Source organism: Bidens hawaiensis, unplaced genomic scaffold (assembly GCF_021521415.1).
Source record: "Bidens hawaiensis isolate Kalapana, Puna unplaced genomic scaffold, B.hawaiensis_p1.1 tig00034173_1, whole genome shotgun sequence".
Lineage (NCBI taxonomy): Eukaryota > Viridiplantae > Streptophyta > Magnoliopsida > Asterales > Asteraceae > Bidens > Bidens hawaiensis.
Genome location: NW_027495888.1, coordinates 127,171 through 148,658, shown reverse-complemented (window position 1 = coordinate 148,658; position 21,488 = coordinate 127,171). Strand labels below are relative to the sequence as shown.

The window sequence follows — 21,488 nt, the reverse complement described above, 5'->3', positions numbered from 1 at the left end:
TGTGCAATTATGGTTCCGTTTTGTTAGAACTTAAAACTTGTCATGTGTCTTGGTGGTATTATGTTTGTTTTTGGAACCTGTGATAACTTTTGGTATTATGTTAACTGGTAACATGAAGTTTAAATTAATCGCCTTTGGTGTTGGCATCATATTAGGTTTTGGTATCTTTTATGTTTTACCACTTTGGTAATTATGTTGCAAACCCAATGTAAACCCATACTATTTGTTATTATATTATGTTCAGACATCTTTGGTTTTGACATTATGTAGTATGAAATTTTGGGTTGTGTTTGGTATGTTTGGTAATCTTATACTATGTTATGGTAAACTGAATTTGGTAAATCTCGAACCGGATTCTATGGTACATCCTACCGGGCCATACCAGTTCGTACTGAAATGAACCTATCCCCTACGTACCGAATACGCCCCCACTAGTGAATTGCGTTCCCATTCCTTGTTCCCGTACTGGTGCGAACCGCAAACTATGTGACTATGGGCAGTGGGTAGCAGTGGCTAAAGGGCGGCAGTGTGAAGGAGATCGATCAGACTATGGGTGTTGAATGATAATATCACATAATGAAGATAATGTATTTATATATATTTTAGTTTTTAGGAAATGACTAAAGTATCCTCCCATTCTGTTAAGTTTTTAACGGATGTTAGACTTAGTACCCAACTTTGTTACAAAATTGAAAGTTGAATACCTAAACAAGTGACTTTTAAATGTTAATATCCAATGTTGTTACTTTCATGAAACATTAGGCGCTAGTTGTGTAGTTAAGTCTATAAAATAAAAAGTGTGTATGGAATTGCAAATTTTAGATAGCTCATAACTTTTGTTCTTATAAAAATGATAACCTACTTGGACGGTATTTTAAATAAATATTAAGTGTTAGTAGGTTTATGTTATAGTGTTATAAACTATATTATGAGTGAAAACTTTAAAAAAAGTTTAAAATATACATTTATACGGATGAGCTTTTAAATAAAAAGACAAGAGTTAGTAGAGGCATAACTTAAGTTTTAAAGAATAACATGGTTAGTAAAGCTACTAGTGGTTTTATAAATTTAATAAAATAACTTACATCTAATAGTTCTCACAATGTTGGAAGTTGATTTTGTCATATTACTTTTTGTATTTTCACTGTATACATACATATTTAGAACTCTGTATTTAGTAATTGGATGACTATAAAAATCTTATAAAATTTTTTGTTCTTCTTATTGAATAGTCTAATTTTTCATGTCCAGTGCTTTTCCGACCGATGTTTCGAGTGTATAGTCATACTACATCTGTTGATGATGTATTTATAGGGCAATGAATCTGTAATCCTAAAAGCATCTTAAGTACGAAATCATTAATATCATCTAGTATTATGAACAAGTAAACAAATAATCAAATAACCTAACCGGAATAACTTTTCACGTTCACATAATAGTGTCAAATTTGAAAGTGGGAGTTGTCACATCAAGTCACATAATAATAAAACTCGATGGATCCTATAAATTTTGAAAAACATTGTACAATACCAAAAGTCGATTGATCCCTTAAATTTTCATAATTAAGATGAACCCTATACATAACATGTGTGATTAAAGCAAAAGATTATGTATGGTTGGAATGGATGATCCCATCTGGTTTAAATCAAATGTTAATAGACCTTAGTGACTAACAGTTCTAAATGCATGAACCCAACAATTACATTGATTCAAGGCACCATTTCTTGTCATTCTTAATCTTCATGGAATGTTTCGAATGTCTTAAAACGGTCTAACGTTATGAGGGTTGCACCTTTGCCGGTTACATCCTTAATCAACTTGCATGCCCTTGCTTTTGTCCATTTGGGATTCCATGATGCGTTCGCACCTCCTAACAAAAAGCATGTGCATCATAAATAACAGGTAAGGTGAAAACTATGCTAATCAAAATTTAAAACTAACCTCTCTAAAGATTCCACTGAGAATTTAACAAATTCTGGCCAGAGCAAGAGGTCAAAGTTATTAGGAGGTAAATGATATTGAGGAGAGTGATCACTCAACCACTGCTCAGTTTTGCTACATTCATTGTTGACCTAAAGTTTAATCACAATTTAGTTTCTATTTCCATACATAAAAGTACTAAAACATGAACAGGAGGACTAAAAAATACCTCCTCTTTCAAGCTAGGAGGCAGTGAATCAGCAATCGAACGGTAATCTGCGATACAAGTTAGCAGACGTTTCGTCGCTTGTGCTCTAGCGTTTGGATCCAAGCTTTCAATCTCTATAGAATCTAAAAGCTACATAAACAAAATGATAAAATGCATGAATTCTCTTAGATAAAGATATGTATAGTATAATTGAAATTAGTATATACCATATAGAAGTGTAAACAAGCACAGCCGCTCGAGATGGACTCGCTAAAAGCTCGAGTTGAACTAAGCTTAAACGAGCTCGAGCCAAAAAACAAGCTTGTTTAATAAATTAGCCAGAGCCCGAGCTTCACTTATCGAGCTCGAACTGGCTCGCAATCCTCACGAGATTGTTAGTTATATAACATGTATTATATATATTAAACATATATATTTATATATTAATTCTTATATATGAAATTAAAATTAAATAATAACTAAATAATATACTTTACGCTATATATGGGTCACCTGAGCCGCTCATGAGCTACTCAAGATGGGCTCGCTAAAAACTCGAATCGAATTGAGGTTCGTTTAGTGAACTAGCCCAAGCACGAGCTTCTCATACCGAGCTCAAGCCGGCTCGCGAGCCTAAAGGAGCCTTTTATTTAAATGATTTTTTATTTAATATGAACTTATATAATAATTATCATATATACAATTATGAAAAAAATCACTAAACAATGTATTCATATTATATATAAAATTTATAACTAAAAATATATATGTAAAAAATTATGAAAATATATAAATAAGATAATTAATTAATAAAGAACAAGCTCAAGCTCGAGCTTAAAAACCGCTCATGAGCCGAGCTTGAACTTTAGAAATAGACTCTAAATGAGCTGAGCTCAAACCTAAACAAGGCTCTGGCTCGCCTCAATGAAACCCTTAGTTATATATAACAACAATTAAAGTATATAAATATACATAAATAAGTTCAATATAAACATATATAAAATAATTAATAAAGAATAAACGAGCTCAAGCTCGATTCAGCCTGAAACGCGTACCTTGTTACGAGTGTTGCAGACATAATCCTCTGTGATGTTTCTTTGGTCTTTAGCTTGCTCAGCCTCTCTATCTTGGTCTGCAAGCATCTGTTCTCTCTTTTGAGCTTCAGCAAGCTCTTCTTTTGTAGTTGATACATACAAATTGTCAGAAATTTGAATATTATTTGCCAAAATTTTCTCAGCAGGAGAGAAAAAACTCCTAGGTGCAGGGCCTGCATCTTCAATAAGCTGAAGTCACAAACAAAACTGAGATCAATATCATAATGTTTTAATCCATTTTCACCAATTTTTTTGAGTAACAAGAAGCTATACTTACTGACACAGATTCTATTTCAAATACTCCATGGACGTTAAGTTTCACTCTAAATTCAACCTTCGCCTTTTGTACGATGAAAGGTAGATCAATCTAAAAGAAATTATAAAATATTTATAAGTTAGATGAATACAAATGGGCAAAGTATGAAATGAATCAAATGTCATTCATAAGCACAAGCTTATGAGATACCTACCATGAATCGACCAACTTCAGCCGGAAAGTCCATCTTGTTGGTGTAAAAGACGTCAATGCCTTGTGGGGTTCCAGGATATTGAATCACGCGATCACTTGAAAATGAGCTGCCTTTGGGAAATAGGGTAACATCTTGTTGTGTCTTGTTTACACCTTCAACTACTAGGAATCCTAGCGAGTAAGGAAATACATCCTGAACCTGCGTCAATAACATGAATCGTTTTAGAACATAATCAAGAAGGTAATGAATGATAAACTAGTCCAATTTATACAAGCGATCAATAAACGAAAACTAGTTGTTGACAATCAAGAAACTTATTAAACAACTGAATGACATGCACAAGCTTAATTTTTAGTGTGGTTTGACCCACCAGATCCGGTTTATAGTCCACAATACACCAAATTTATATGTTACATGATCTCTCGTATACCACTTTTCAACACTTGTTAAATAGAGTAATAGACATCAAAATATTGGAAACTAAAAGAAAATGATTAATTAATAAGTTCATCCTGAAAAGTTGCTCTGCCTAAATATGATTAACTGTTCCCTAGGAATAATTCTGAAGCTGGAAATAATTTTCCTACTATGCTCAATAAACAGACATATCACGTCTTTTGTTTTCAATCTACAACAAATAAACAAACAAAAACCTTCATTTTTCATTCTTATAAATTGTAGCTAAGAGAATCAGAGTAAACAGACAACCATACAAAAGTACCAGTAACAGAAGGATGCAGATAACGAACCTTATAATCTTTGAACTGGTGAATTCGGTTAAGCATTGCACATTGAATAGCACATCCTCTAGCAACACATTCACCAACATTCGGTATTCTCCTCAGTTCTTTCCATAAAATGGAAGTTGACTTCTTAGAAATAGCTGGTACGTGAGATCCACAACCCGAAAGCTCAACAGCATATATCTTATCAACACTTATGCCAGATTCCTTTACAGCATTAATACAAGGAACAGTTATCCTTTCTAGCAACTCCAATGACAGTATCTCAAACTCATCCCTCGTTATAAACCCGTTCACATCTATTTCATCAACTAGAAACTTAATACTAAGCCGCGCTTCCACATTCGCACTTAGATCTTTTTTCAACTTCTCGCACGATGCCATAAGTCTCGTTAAAGAATCATCACTCGAGTAAATATCAAGATTGTATTCTTGTTTAAACTTTTCTGCAAAATGTTTAACCAAAACGTCATCGAAATCTCGACCTCCCAAATTTTCATCAAAAGAATGTGACAACACTTTCATTTTCCCTGATTCAAAAGCCACAACCGACACCTGAGTGTCACAGTGCCCAATGTCTACAAACATAACATTAGTTGGTCCGTATCTCGGGAAGTCGGCCTTGCCCCCACCATAAGCTAACGCAATGGCAGTACATTCATGAATCAACCTCAAAGGTTTTAAACCAGCAATCGATGCAGCATTAAGAGAAGAGAAGAGAATCAAAGTGCTGAACGACCTTTCGTTGTACATTTTAGCCTTTTCAGCTTCCAAACATTGCGTTTACCAGCTTTCCTCACGTCACATTATATTTGGTTTTGATTTATTATTAAGATTAAGATAAAAAAAATTAAATTAATATCAACAATATGCAAAGCTATAAATAAATTCTCAATAAGTTTAGGAATCAAAATGACAAGAGAATTACAGTAATTAACAAAATTAATCTATGCTATAATCCATGACCGGATGAACCCTTAAATTTTAGAGGTACAACATTCAATGCAAAAACAAAGTTACAACGTTTTAGAGGCAATATTGTCTTTAAGAGCATTCATATCCTATCCATCATTTTTTGTGACATGTGTTTTTATAAGGTAAGGAGTAGTTTAAAGTGTCGTGAGTAGTAAAGAGAGAAAATGTAGTGATTTTTCTGTATATTTGAAAAGTTACTAGAGTGGTTGTGAGTGGGGGAAATTAAAAAAGGTAGTAATAAAGGTATAGAAAAATATTATTTAATTGAATAGAAGAGAGAAAAATAGTGATTTTTAGTGTAATTTTGGATTTTAAGACAGAGGAAGTGATATGAATGCTCTAAAGCACCATCATATATGTTAACTGTAAATTCTTAAAAAGTTAGTTTTAAGCTTGGTTATTTAACTTTAATCAAGTTTTGTTAATTTATATAATAGTTGCACATTTATCCCCTTATTTAAAACCAACTAACCCCATGATTTTTAACGACCATAATTTATTCATACGTTAATATTTTTTTTTAAAAGTTGCACCATAAAAACGAGCATTTTATTCTCTTTAATTTAAGTATGGTATTGCTATACTTTTAAAAATTTTAAAATTAGCATATTACGCGATTACCCGTTACGACCGGCAACATGTCAAGTCGATCGAGCTTAGATCATGTATATGACCGTCCGAACGAGTCGATACAAAAAATATGGTTAGTTTGGTTCGGTACGGGTTCAAGTCATGTCATAAGAGGTTTCATGTTAGAACACTGTCAGGTCTCATGTGCACTCTGCTGCATCGCATGAGCACCCAGTAGTTATATTAAAATGCAACAATTTATCTATAATATATATATATATATATATATATATATATAAACGAAACATTCAAAAGCTCTATGATTGCTTCCTACATTCTCTCAAGCCACCAGATTGCTTTATTTGTAAATGAAGGGTTCTCATCCATTTGACCCGAATTAACAGGTATGGGTTTCACCAAACCCAGATAGCCCATAAACAGGTTATAACATCTCATTAAATTAAAATTAATATTACCAAATATTTGATATAAAAATCATATAAAATAAGTATATACTAAAAATTAGTATCCGATTTTCTTTAAAAAAATATTATTTATAATTAAGAAAAAAATTTGTAGTAAAAAAACAAGCGGGTCATGGTTCTCGTCAAACCCATATAGCTTTTAAACCGGGTATAACATCTCATTTATTTGTAACCCTTTTCATCATCAAATCCTAAATATATTATTAACTTATTTACAATAAATAAAATTAATATATACATATATATATATATTAAAAACGAATAATGTAAACCAACCCCATAATACGGGGGATAAAAGCAAGTGTGTGTGTTATAACTAAATTGATACAAAGTCTTATGACTTAACATTCCCAGCAGCATCTATATCTCCATTTTTATAATTGCACTAAAAAATACTACACTCTCTCTCCACTTTGTATTCAAATAATAATTTTCTTATATTTTTATTATTACATTTTATCTCTCCTACACATACAACCACTTTAAAAAAATACAGATGGTGAATGGTGTTTCTTTAAATGTACTCATCAACAAAAGTTTAGTTATTTCCTTCATTCACAACCACTTATAATTACTTTATATAATATATAGAGTTAGGTTCAAATAAGAAGTTTGATTTTTCAAAAAAGGCTAAGAAGGAGGGTATTTTAGTCTAACATTTTATTATCAAAACCCACCTACTTTAATCTCAAAACCCACTTACATAAAACCCAATTACATATTCACTCATCTCCTACAACCACCACCACTCCATCGCCCACTGCCACCCAACCGTCACCCCACCGCCACCACCTCGTCGGAAAAGTCCAAAAAAACATAATGAAAAACACTATGAAAAACACAATGTAAAAAACACAATGATAAAAAAACAATTGTATAACACAATGTAAAAAACACAATGAAAAGAAAACACAATGAAAAATACTATTGTATAACACTATTTTGTAAAACACAATTTGGTAAAACACAATTTATAAAAACCCACTAATTTTTTTTTAATTTTTATATTACAATATGGTACTCATATAAAAGATAAAAAGACACCCGTTATTATGGTGAATTTGTTTTTCAATAAAAACGTCGTAAAAAAAGTTATGGACGTTTTAAAATTATGGGGGAATTTGGCATGTGCATTGCATGTGGAGAAAGAAAGTCAACAAATGTGTTATTCCTTTTATGCCATTTACCTTGTGTTCACACTTAATTTCCCCCTAAACTAATCTCAACCCTCCATGTTAAAAATCAATGGACAAGATTACTTTATATCCTTCCTACAAAAACTATACTTCCTATTATAACTTAACCCCCCTATACTTAAGATCCTCACTTTCTCTTTCTAAAATCACTCTTAAAAATTTCATGGATCTTACTCTCTCCCTAAACTCACCTCAATGTCATGGTCACAAAATGCTCTCGTAAAAAACAAATGTTCAATACCTGAAAATCGGTGAAAAATAAAACCTAAGATCTGGGGTGGGGGAACTGGTGTTCCTAAACTTTCCCAGGCGTGAAAATGCATTCCCCGGGTTTATAACGGATCGACTTAGTCTGCTCTTAAAGAAAGAAAACTAGCAAGACGCTAGAGCTCAAGAAAAACCGAATACACCAATTCTTCCATTCATGGTAGCTTTTAATCAGGGGCAGACATAAGCATTTGCATAGAGGGACAACCATCCCTTGTGAAAAAAAGTATTTTATATTTTTTTTTTCTTCTCGGAGACCAAGTTTTGGAGGGAAATGAACCCTCTACAATAAAAAACGCAGTGTTTCACTCCCACACTCACTATAATAAAACCCCAAAACAATCATCTAAGAACATTAGTCGAAAAGTAAGCACTACAATCTCTTCTACCATCAGACCATCAGTGATTTGCTAAATTAAGTTGCTATTAATTATTATCCACAACACCAAATTTCCGAATGTTAATGAAGAATTAGAATTAGTTGATTTTCTTTGTTGGAAGGTTAGTAGTCTAGGTTACACAAAGTCAAATTAGTCACGAAAAGTCATTTTGATGCTAAATTCTAAGCTGTTTTAAATTTACATGTTAAACTATTTTGTCACAATAAGCATGATATGCCTACTATATTTTACAACTTAGGATTAAACACACACATGAAACTGAACACACACACGAAAGCAATAACGAACATGAGGATTTAACGTGGTTTGGTTTAAACTGACCTACGTCCACGGGTAGCAACTAGATATTCTTTATTGAGTGACAAATAATTGCAAGTACATAGTGTTGTTCAAATAAAGACTAGTGTAGGGTTTGTGAATTATTGAACAAAAAATCTAAATGGGGTCGGACTTCGATCTGACCACCCTATACCCATCTGTCCTTTGGACTTCAAATAATAAATCGGGCCTAAACAAAAGGCCTACGAAGCCAACACTATACTCTTTAGCATCTAACCTATTTTTTTTATGATCGTACAAAGTATAAAACACTTTACAATAGATTTATGAGTATTATAGACAAAATTATAAATTTTGTCCTTTAAACATACTCAATTTATGGATCGCATCCTTTAAAAAACTTGCTTTCACTCTATATCCTTTATATCGCAAATTATCTTGCTTTTAGTACTTTATACCAACGATCATCCAAAAAATCCGTTAAATCCTAGCATGTGCCAATGTAAGAGCACAATGGTAATTTAACCCCTTTATTATATTACCTTTAATTAATTAACAAAATAAAATAAAAGAAGAAAATAAAACAAAATAAAATATTAATAACAAATTCTAAGTCATCCTTATCCTTAGAGTATTCTCAATCAATCCACTAAATTGAGTAAAGTTTTTTTTTATATAGGGAGTGGTTTAGGGTGTCGTGGGTGCATGAGAGAGAAAATGTTGTGATTTTTCTGTATATTTGAAAAATTTTTGTGACACCATTAATTTTTTTTTTATATCTTTTTGAAAGAGTAGAGGAGATATTAAAGGTAATGATAAAGGTATATAAAGATATTATTTAATTAAACAGAATAAAGAAAAAAAACAATAATTTTAGTGTAATTTTGGATTGGAGATAGGGGAAGTGATGAGAATGATCTTAGAGCATTCTCATCCAGTTCCCTATCCCTATATCCATATATATCATATAATTACATTGAAAAATACTACATTTCTCTCTATTGTTCAATTAAATAATATTTTTTATACCTTTTTCATTACAGTTTTCTCTCTCCACCCTGTAATTTACAAAACAATCACTACCTTTTCCCCAAATTTACAAAAAATCACTACTTTTTCTCTCTCCACCCTATAATTTACACTCACAACCACTCACAACTCCACCCTATAATTTACAAACCCTCCTCACATAATTTTAGGGGATGGGTTGGGAATGCTCTTAGAGCATTCCCAGTGGGTTCTCCAAATTATGTGAGGGAGTTCCCTATTTTTTAGAGATGGTAAAAAGTGGTTGTGAGAGGAGGAGAGAGAAAATGCTACTGTTAATGGTTAAATTTGGAGAAATACACTATTGATCTCTATAATTTTTTAATATTTTTGAAAGTGGTTGTGAGTGAATGAGAGAGAAAAGGTAATGATAAAAGTATAAAAAAGTATTATTTAATTGAAAATGAGAGAGAAAAGATGGTATTTTTCGTGTAATTATATGATATATATGGATATAAGATTGGGAATGCTCTTACATCTCCATCTCCCCCACCTTAACCCTTTTTTTCATCACCCCAAGTCTTGTGACACAAGGTCCCGCCACCACCCCTGCAAATTTGGTGAAAATTGCTCCACACCACCGATTCCGTCACGAAACCCCTCATATTCGATTAAGGTCTTCACAAACCCCTCTCCTATTTAACCATCGGAAACCTACAATTTCGATTCCCCTCTTTGGTCTAACCTTAAATTAACGGATTCTGTTATGCAAGAGCTTGGGAAATTGTTCTAAAAATGCTCTTGATGGATTTTCAAGTGATTGAACCAAAAAATTCATCTCCACAAAAAACCCACCACCACTGTTAAGTTCCCTGACCGATGTCTGGTAAAAATAAAGGGTGATAGATCACCAATCGTCTTATTCTCTCATTAGGATTCTGAATCTGAATACCTATTTGTTGTGATTGTTGTTGATATTGTTGTGGCTGATGTAGTGTGGCGGTGGTTATTGGCTTATTGCTACATCATCGTCGGATTGTGCATCACTATTTCATGGGTTGGGGTTTTCACAGATATGTAGATTTTTTTGTTCAATTGAATATGGTTGGAAGAAGAAACGATGATGGATTGCATTAGTGGTGGTGGTGGTTGTGGGTTGCAATATTAGTTGGTTGAGGTGACTATATAGTGGTGGTAGCGGTTCTATTTAGGGGTGTTAATCGTGTCGGTTTGGCGGGTTGATAGGTTTCGGGTTGACATGTTGAGATTCTTCAACCTAACCCAACCCTTATATTTATTAGTGTCGTGTCGACCCATTTAAATTCCTGTCGTGTTCAGGTCATGTTTCAGGTCAAACATTACGTTCATTTATGAATATGAGTAATACATAGTGGTTTAATAATAACCTAGACAATCAATTACTCTTATTCATAGAAAACATTTTAATAATTTGTGATATATCTAATAGTGTTTGTGTATTTATCTCTTATTCCCAATTAACAAACTTAGGTTCACACATTCTGCTCAAGATAAGAACAAACGAATGGAAATGATAAGAGAATAGACGGTTATTACTAATAAAATAATAAAAAGTGAAGAGTGGATACATATTTTAAAAAGAAATTAGTTTAACTTTTAAAAATTAATAGATTTATGAAAAATTATAAATCAAAGTATTTAACTTTAAAATTTAACACTTCATGTCTCTAAAATCAAAATATTAACTTCTCTAAAATTCTTAAACGTGTTAACAAGTCAACCCACTTTTTAATAGGTCGGGTTCGGGTTGACCTGCTTAAGAAAACTGTCGTGTCAGCTGTCACACCCCGACCAAAGGCGGCGGAACATGCCAGGGCATAACGTATTGATTAGACAGTAGCTCAAACGACACTAATTAAAGCGACAATAATTATTTAATTTCATGAACATTAAACAAGTAAACAAATTAAATAACTAAAACTAATACATCATAACTTGTAATTTGAATAAATATCCTAAGGTCAATTAATTATCTTCGATCTTGAATACATCAAATACTTGAACCTGTAGCATGTATAAAAATAGAGTTTGTCAAGACGAATGTTGGTGAGAATACATAAGTTTTGTTTTATACATAGATAAGTAAATCACAATCCATATATATATGGTGAGCGTTACAATTCTTATGAAATGTAAACAACTAAATAGATATGGACCCGTTCATATTGATACAAAATCAATGTACTTGGGTAAATGTATGATCATTAATGTGCTGAAAGTAGTTTATAATTATGAACTAAATTAACTACAAATAAACACTAAGTAATACTCTAGACTCTTTAAAACTCGACTAAACTACTAACCGGCAAGTGAACCGATCGACTCTAGTAAAGCTAAGTAAGTCCGGATATCGAACCCACGAGACTCTCTAAATTACGTTTATTAGCTAATTAGACTCAACTACAGACATGACTTATTAATTTATATTTTGTTTAAGGGGGATTTTAATTAAAATACTAATTTTAAACTAATTAAGAAAAACAAGTAAAATACACAAAAGACAACTTAGTATATTTGAAATCAGATGACGGTAAAAATCACCTAGGCTAGAATCCCAAAGTTTTAGTTGTCAATTAACCGGGAAAATATTTAGTTATGGACTGGGATCGTAAAATAGACACTTAAAAGAAAACCCTAACAGGACCCCTGACCCTTCTCAAGAAGCCACCTTTGGGTTTCTAATAAGTTTTAATGCACAATAGTATTAAAAATCAAGTTTCCATACGGTCACCTAATTAATTATGGACTAGTTCCTTTATACGAATTCCTATCTTACAGCGCGGAAATCAAAGGCAATCTAATATATTCAGTTGACTCGATAGACAAAAATAAATAATCAAACCTACACGGACTCTTTACGAAGAACTAAATCTAGCAAGATTAAATAATAAAGATCTATCAATAACCTATCACCTTACAGATATTTAGGTTAGCAGCACACTAAGGTTTATTTAATTAAAAAATATTATTCCTATGATCTTATTCAAAATCAATCATAAAATAGTCAAAAACACAAAGTATATGACCTAATAGCAACCTATCATAATGACAAACAATAATCAAGGCAACTATGAAATAATAAAACTCAACAAACAACCCTAAACACACATATTCATTAATTCAATATAATTAAACCTTAATTAGTTCATAAAACCATAACGATAAATAAATCCCAAGTCAAAATCAAACGTCAACAAAGGTTCATCATAAGCCTAGGCAGTCTATAATATTTAACCTAGCATCATAAAATCAAAGAAAACAATGATAAAAGAAATTATGACGAAAAGCAATAAAAACGGAAGATTAAAGGTGATAAAACCCGTGGTCTTCGTTCTTGATCGATAAGCACATCACCGTATGATTCCAAGCCTCCAAACCCTCCAAAAAATCTCCTCTTGAGCTCTAAAATTCGTCCCAAATGGCTAGGGTATTTAGGTTATGCTTAGGGTTAAGTTTAGGGGTGTTTATATAGGTTTTTTGGGCCCAAAACTGGTAAAAACGCAAGAAAATTCTAGAATCTGGGTGCCTAGAGCGCCCTGCGGTGGCATTTTTTCCTTCTTGTCGCGCGGCGCCGCGGACTAAGGGGTGGAGGCTGACCGGTCTGGTATGGTTCAATTCTGATGCGGTCCGGTTCGTTTTCTGATACGGTCCGGTTCAAACATACTAGATGAGACTAGATGAGGATGAGATACCATCAAACATAAAATAAACACTTAGCACATAAGGCATAATCATAGAGCATACAATAATCACACATAAACATATATTGAATTGTGTTTTGAATAGATGCGATAATAAAACATGAGTAAAGTTGATAAGGTATACATGCTACCTCCAAAATATAAAAGATGGAAAAAGAGTGTATGTAAACTCACCTTAACGAGTGGATTAACGAAGATGAGATGGCGATAAAATTAAGATAGAAACGATTGGCTCCTCGGGCTACGTCGACAAAAGTTCCTAGTTGTTAACGATAATATAAATTAATTATAACGAAATAATTACAACTACGAGATTTATGACTGATTTGGGATTTAATAGGGTTTAAGTAAAAATTGTAATTATAATATTATTATGTTTGTAATTAGTATAAGCAAGCTAGAGAGCATAAGTAAATAAAATAAAGTAATACAACGTAATGGTTATTAATGGGTTAAAAAGAATTTGGAGTCTCTTAGGGTTTAAATCATTATTATTATTACTATTATTATTTGCATTTTGGTTTGATTTTCAAATAAATAAAATAAATATTAATTGTTGATATTATGATAGTATATATATATATAATGAGAAAGTTGTGAACGAAATTTATTTGACTAGCTAAAATTTCGGTTTCTTAAGCAAGTAAAAAATTATATTAGGTTTTTAAATCAAGAAAATATGAACTTATAACTATACACACACACAAGTACGGAAAACATTAAACCGATAATTTATTTTGAAAGTTGGCGAGGTTCGTTAAACGAGTGAGAATTTATTTTAAGTTTTCTTTTTTTAAGATACTTAATAAATTAATTTAAGGAAATAAAGAAAATAATAATTAAGACAAAAATAATAAGGTGGGGGTGGTGGGACTCGAACCCGAGTCTAGGGCCGGTTCGAGTCCTTACCTTATAAGAGTAAACAGTTAGACGAGACTAAATGTTTGTTATAACCTGGTTAGAAAAACTTAAATATTAAAGCCCTGATTAAACCCCCAATTCACATAAATCCTAGAATCAAAAGGGGGTTCCAATTGATTGATATTGATCAGAATTGATATGGGGTTAACGATTACCATAAAAAAAAACCTTAAAGCACCTAATAATTACATGAAACGGTAACAGATTGCGGGTGAGTGGTGTAATCAGATTCGTGGCCCAAACTCGGAATCCAAACTGGTCTCGTTGGCTTCGTATGGTGAAATTGATTTAGGGGTTTGCTTGGTGCTGTTGAGAGGAGCGTGTGGGTTGATTTAATTGCATTCTAGTCTAGTATTTATATGGTTAGAGGTCCAAGTCAGCCGCGATTCTTGTTGACATTAAATCCGTGTTAATTTGTTGTAAATTACCACTGATGCGGTAAGGTTGATTTCGCACTTGACTCATAAACAGCTGGGCATGATCAATTCCGTGATAATTGGCGTAGATTGTGGATCAAGAAACACGTGGGGGGGGGGGGGGTGTCAGTGGTGACAGGTTTGGGAGGGAAAAGGAAAGGGAATTTTGGGTTATTTGCATACTAGTCCTCAGAGTTGGAATTTGTTCAAAAATGTTTCAGAAGTTATATTATGGTAAAACAAAAATTTATATAATTCCTATTGCTAATACTCGTAAACGATATAAATACAAGTGAAATGTACCGACGATATTCGAATAATAAATGAGACAACATAAAGAGGAAAAATAAACGGGTCGGGTTTTGAGTTTGAAAAATAACGAATGTTACAGTCAGCCAACCCAAAACCTATATTTTCAGGTCGGGTTTCGGGTTGTGTCAGGAACTGACAACCTTGTTCTATTGTTGGTGGTGAGTGGCTTTTTCCTTGGTTAGGGTTGTGACATTTTGTCAACATTTGTATATGTATTTGAATTCGTTTAGCCAATTCGTTTTGTAATTTGGATCTTTGTTTATCACTATAGTGGAGTATTTATTAAGTAATTATGCATGTTATGTTATGGCAATGCTATGTAATTGTTTACAAGTTGAATGTAATGTATTTCAAACCATTATTAAGTTAAAACAAAGTTCAAGGACCAAATGTGTCAAAAACCAAACGCTTGGAAATCTAAATGAGTCACGTAACGCGATGGAGCCACCTCTGTCCCGTCGCAATACGCGATCAAGCTTGCTATTATGATTTTTCTTACAAAACAAGCATTCAAGCCAAATCATGATCATTTTGATTCATTTTATGTTTTGGTTATCTTTGTAATGGCTCCATTATTACCCCTTAATCATTTCCTCTCTGTTATAACTCCAAATTTAAGATTTTCATTCAAATTTCAAAGACTTTCAAACTCAATTAAGTGTCTTGACCAATTCAAACGAATTGAAACATACTTGGATCAATTCTCCTACAAATTGGACTCCATATCTCCGCCTTTCACTTTGCCGCATTCAGAATTCCGAAAATTTGTTGTCTTTGACCTCTCGTTGATGTTTTGCTTAAGTTTGACTTCAAAAAGTCAAATCATTCCAAGTTTCATCTTTTGCCTTGTGTTCACTCCTCGGGTTAGTATGATAATTTTTCTGCAAGTTTATTTCATTTAGTTATGCCGTGTCAAACCCCGACCGACGACGAAATATGGTGATGCAACGTATAGATTGCCCAAAACACATGTGACAACTATTAAAGCTTGATAATAATATCATTATCATTTATGTCAATCTCAAGTACACAAGGTTCCAAATACATAACAAAACAAAAGAAGACAATTACATTATTTGATTACAATAACCTAAGGGCAATCTAATTGACTTCGATCTTGACAAATGCATCATACTATTGCACATGTAGCATATATATAAAAATAAAAGTCAATTACGAATAGTTGGTGAATTTCCCACAAGTTTGATATAATATAATATGAGGCAAAATCAATACAATTCCATGAGACAAGTATGATAATTCAAGCATAGATGAATTATGTAAAAATAACAAATGAGACCCAGATCCCAAAACGATTCCAGGCTCCTGACATGAAGCTATATGATAGGACTACGGATCCCGAAGAACATGTTGCTCAATATCATGAAAGGATGGAGATCAATCTCATCCCTCAAGATCTTAAAGAAACTTGCTTATGCAAAGAATTTGGTTCTACATTGACCGGAGTTGCCTTGAAATGCCTCAAGAGTGTTCCTCCTTTCTCTATTAAATCTTTTTCACATTTAATTAACCTACTTAATAACCAGTTTTCTTGGAGCAGAAGCTTTGAAAGATTAACCAGTAATCTATACGGGATAAGTCAAATTAACGATGAGTCTCTTAGGGATTATGTAAGCAAATTCAGTAGGGAAGCTCTAGAAATCCCCAACCTTGATGCAGCAACGACAATCCAAGCCTTCAAGATGGGACTCCAGAAAGACTGCTCATTTTATGAGGACCTCATTATGAATCCTTGCAGGAAGCTGGATAAAGCCAGAAACAGAGCATTAAGATTTATAACATTGGAAGAAGACAAGATGATCCAACAAAGACTTAATGCATCCAGCATTAAGTGCCGTAAAAGTAAGGGTTGGCATATGATATAGCGAGGAAAAACCTTAGATCATGGTGAGGATTCTCGAAAAAAAACCTCGGGAGGGAAAAATTATTCACTGCCTCGGATTTATTAAGTAAAAGTGAATTACAACTCGAGAGTTAAGTGAGAACGGTTGCTAAGTACAGAAGTGTAAGTTGTGAGTGCAGAAGTTATGTTCTAATCCGTTCTCATGAGCCTCCTTATATAGAGAAAATAAATAACAAACTATCCTATTAACTTGGAAACCCTAACCGCCGTTGCAAGACTTGTTCTTCTCTCCCACGTACAATTCAACTAGACTTCCCAAATATTTGTAAGACTAGTCATTCTCGGTTGTTATGCAATAAGTAACATGCAAGCATAACGGATTAGTTTAAATAATACGAGGTTCAGGATTCCAAACCTGTTAAGGATCCCGGACAGCAGGATATCACTCAAGATATTGGTCAGGATCTTAAGCGTGAAATTGACCCATAGCAGTAATCACGTAACAACTATACCGCTCATGGTTCGGTTTGAAACTTAAAACCGTTTAAACCATTCGTTGGTTAGGTTTCACAGCTAAGTTTTTCCTTTAACCTTCGTTTTCTTTTCGATTTTCAATGGTTTAGTTTCGATTTTTGGCAACAAAAAATCGTTACTAAAGGTTTGGCTCATAGGTTTAACTTAAAAACTATCAAAGGCAGGTCGTGAACACTCATACGTAACAAGTTATTTTTTTTAACTAAAAAAAAACTACAGCAATACCATACTCAAACTACATTAAACAAAATGCTCGTGTTTATGGTGAAACTTAAAAAAAAATACATTGATGTATAAATAAGTTATGGCTATTTAAAATTGGGGGTGAGGGGGGGGGAGTAGTTTAAAATTTAAATACAAAATAAAATACAGTTAATTAGTTAAAGATGATGGGGTATACTTGTGAGTATTTTTAAAATTAATAAAAGGTGATTAAAGTTAAGAGATGGAAATTGTAAATATTTTAATAAAAATTCAAAGACACTTGAGATTTAGGGGGTGTTTGGGATTTCTTATTTAGCCTCCTTATGACTTATAATTTCTCTAAAAAGTCATAAGGTGTTTGGATGAGTTCAATGTTGTGAGAGTAATAAGTTTTGACTTATAACAATATAAGTTATAAGGAGACTAAAATAAAGAATCCCAAACATCCCCTTAATGTTACAATGTCTATTTTGTCTCTTAAGGTTGTACCGTGTATTTAGACTTTGTAAATTTTAAGTTTTTTTTCCCATTGAATGTGCTTAATTTGCTTTATATATACTCAGATATTACATTGAAGTTTGGTATTAGTTTTGTTGTAAAAGATTGATGATTCGACATTAATATTCTTTTTAAGTGGTTGATGAATTGTGCTGTTTTTGAAGTGGACTGATCAAGAAAAAAGTTCGAAAAAGCCCAGGATAAAAAGTAATGAGATATTGAGATGACATGAGTTGATTTTGAGGTGAGTTGACCAGGAAAAAGAAAGACACCTGTGTTTCATTTGAAAAAGGTACCATAAAAAATTTGATGAAAGAGAGTTAAAACTAAAAACATGAGCGACCACCAATGTTTAAACTTCATCAGTGATTCACACAAGATGAAAGTAACCATCATATGTCATATTTTGCTTTAATCACACAAGTTATATAAAGCTATAATATAATGTTATCTTTAAACCAAGTTTTTGTATATACACTGTTTTAGAAAAAAACTGGCATCCAAATGGTTCACTAGTTAAACCAGAATACAAAAGTAGATAATGTTATATGTAACTTACTAAGATTCTATGAGCATTAATATGGAGAGTGCTCACGAATCGTCTTCTCTCATCCACTTCAGTCACATTCATTCTCTTTCATCAGATGCTCTCTTTTCTTTTGACAGGATTTTATATTCTTTCTTTACTGATGACAGACTTCTCATGTAGTTTCGATAACGGTCAAACAATATTAATATAACTTAACTAATAATAATTCATAAACTTAGCTAAATATAATTTAATAAAAGACTAAAAATTAGCATTCACTGCATTAAAAATTATGTTATTAACAAACTTTAAAGATAAAATGGCAAAAGACGTCCTTTACGTTTGACCTGACTTTCATTAGACGTCCTTTAATGAAAGAAATAGCAAAAGTGTAAGGCCCCGTTCCCGGTAGCCCTACTTTGGCGTTGGATTTACTCATAAACACAGTTCTAAAATCATAGTTAATTAAAACTTTTCGCGAAATACTTAAAACTTCATGCATTACATCACAAAACATCAAATATTGTCTTGCAAAAGTTAACTTGTCTTAATACATATCATATTAATTCATAACGCTTCTAACTCGAGATGTCAGTCTTCCAGTCCCTACCACATGTCATCCTCAAGCCAGCTCCTTCAATCTATTTACCTGCGTGCATACTAAAAGTCAACTACACTGAGTGAGTTCTAGATAAGCAGGTAACATACATTTCATTCACATTCTTATACAGGTGTGTAAATATATATATATATATATATATATATATATATATATATATATATATATATCCGAAGACATATATTACATTCGTTCTTACATTCATACTTCCATACCTTCACGCTTTTACTTACCTTCATTATTTTTATACCTACATAAACGTTCTACGTTTTAAAGGGCCTTTCGCCCTATAACCTTCGCAGATATTATTAGGGTCTGCAACCCTTTATTCTTCGCAGATATTTTTAGTTAGGGTTTGCAACCCTTTATTCTTCGCAGATATTTTTAGGGTCTACAATCCTTTATTTTTCGCAGATATTTTTAGGGTCTGCAACCCTTTATTCTTCGCATATATTATTAGGGTATGCAACCTTGTACTCTTCGCATATATGAATAGGGTATGCAACCCTTTTACCATTCAACCATATACATCATACATATCATTCATATATTAGTTACATCTATTCTCGTCTACCTCTTCATATATACATTTAACTCTTTCTATACCGATTAGGTATTATTTATAAACATTCATGTGGCATACACTTACCACTTAAGGTAAGTGTATTAACTAATCATATTGGAGTATGCACACAGCCCGAAAACATTACATACAAATGGGACTAGAAACTCACCTGGATCCTGTTTCATCCAGAATTGATCGTAACACATTTTCTTTGCTAGGCACGGCTAACTGTTTAACAAGTATAGTATTAATTACTATTTTTCTGTGTGAGTCTTACTTCCTAAGTTAGAAACTAAGCTAACTTAGCCGATGGTGCTACTATCTCAGTCGCATCGCATATATGAAACCAATCGCATCGCATAAGGAAACAGTTCGCATCGCATGGATGCAAAACGAATCACATCGCGTGGAACCATTCGCATGGAATCCATTCGCATCGCATGCAAACATTTAGCATCGCATGAAAACATTTCGCTTCACCTGGGCCATTTCGTTTCGCATGGGCCATTTCGCTTCGCATGCTTATTTCGCTTCGCATGGCGTGCGATGCGAAATTCTTGGATTTCGTATGGGATGCGATGCGAAGCCCCTTTTTCATGCAATGAAGACCCGATTACCTTATTTTGTCATTTTAGAGCCATCTTACCCCGAGATCTTTCCTTGGAACCCGTCTGAACCCTTTTTATGGGTTTCGGGTTGTACCAACTTTGTATACCCGTCCTTTTAACGAACCGAAAGCTACTCGTTTTACCCGAACCGAACCAACTAACCCATTTACTAAAATTTCATTAATTTATCTCTTATCGTGGTCCGATTCATCATCCTACCAAGTTTCATGCAAATCCGTGCACGAAAAGTAAACATTTTTAATAAAAACGCACCTTCGAGGTTTATGTTCGAAATCACTCGAATAGACCAAAACCATATCAAACGAACTCGAAATTTAGTGATTCAAGCGGCCACGCAACCGGGTCGCCAAGATCTACTAGCGCCGCCTACTGCCGTCGCCGGAATCCTCCGCCACCGTCACCGGAAAACCCAAACAGTTGCCGGAAAACTTCATTTCCCACTGTTACTGGTTTGCTAATAAAAATCGTGCTTCCCGACCTCTGATCGAAGATCCGTCCGGTGGAAATCTTCATTTATATCTTATCAACACTTAGTTAAAATTTGAGTCCGATCCGACGGCTAGATCTCCGGGAATCGCCAGAACTTTGTGGGTTGCTTTCTCAAAAACGGGATTTTGGTGAAGAATGAGGTTGGAGGTGATGAGGTAGTAAAATAAGATGATGGCTCTATTTATAGAAAGTGGGTAGGGTTCCATGTTTAACTTTTGACATAATAATACTTTACTCCCTCGTACTTTAGATAACTACGTGTATCCTTTATAATCTATTTAACCTCGATCATTTTAAATATCTCATGAAACTTGGGATGTTACAAAAAGGCATAATTCATGTTTCAAATTTGTTTCACGTTACACTAACCCAGTTAAATTTTTTTGTTAAATCTGGTCATGTGCCTTGCACATAAGGGTATTTTTGTAATTTTAAATATAAATTATTTTATATTAAAACTAACAAATACTCCCCCCCTCTCTCTCCTTCTTGCATCCACCATCAGCACCCACCTTCTTCTTTCAACATCCAAAACCCCACCACCTGTTGCCGACTGCCACCACTGCCTACCAC

General features: G+C 33.3%; 1 protein-coding gene across 1 annotated transcript; it reads right to left on the bottom strand.

Annotated features, from left to right (window-relative positions):
• Positions 1 to 1,809: 1,809 nt before the first annotated feature.
• LOC143585801 (heat shock 70 kDa protein 16-like) lies at positions 1,810 to 5,188 on the bottom strand. The gene is made up of 7 exons (XM_077067496.1): positions 4,442 to 5,188; positions 3,693 to 3,890; positions 3,500 to 3,589; positions 3,184 to 3,411; positions 2,150 to 2,260; positions 1,942 to 2,072; positions 1,810 to 1,870 (listed from the first exon to the last, which is right to left on the bottom strand). Exons 1-7 carry the CDS (start codon positions 5,186 to 5,188, stop codon positions 1,810 to 1,812), a joined length of 1,566 nt encoding a protein of 521 aa, XP_076923611.1.
• Positions 5,189 to 21,488: the final 16,300 nt, after the last annotated feature.

Coding starts and splice junctions, on each gene's coding strand:
- LOC143585801 (XM_077067496.1), bottom strand. CDS start 5,188: ATGTACAACGAAAGGTCGTTCAGCACTTTGATTCTCTTCTCTTCTCTT. Junction 3,891..4,441: donor ACCAGTTCAAAGATTATAAG/GTTCGTTATCTG, acceptor TTATTGACGCAG/GTTCAGGATGTATTTCCTTA. Junction 2,073..2,149: donor CTCCTAGCTTGAAAGAGGAG/GTATTTTTTAGT, acceptor ATTAAACTTTAG/GTCAACAATGAATGTAGCAA.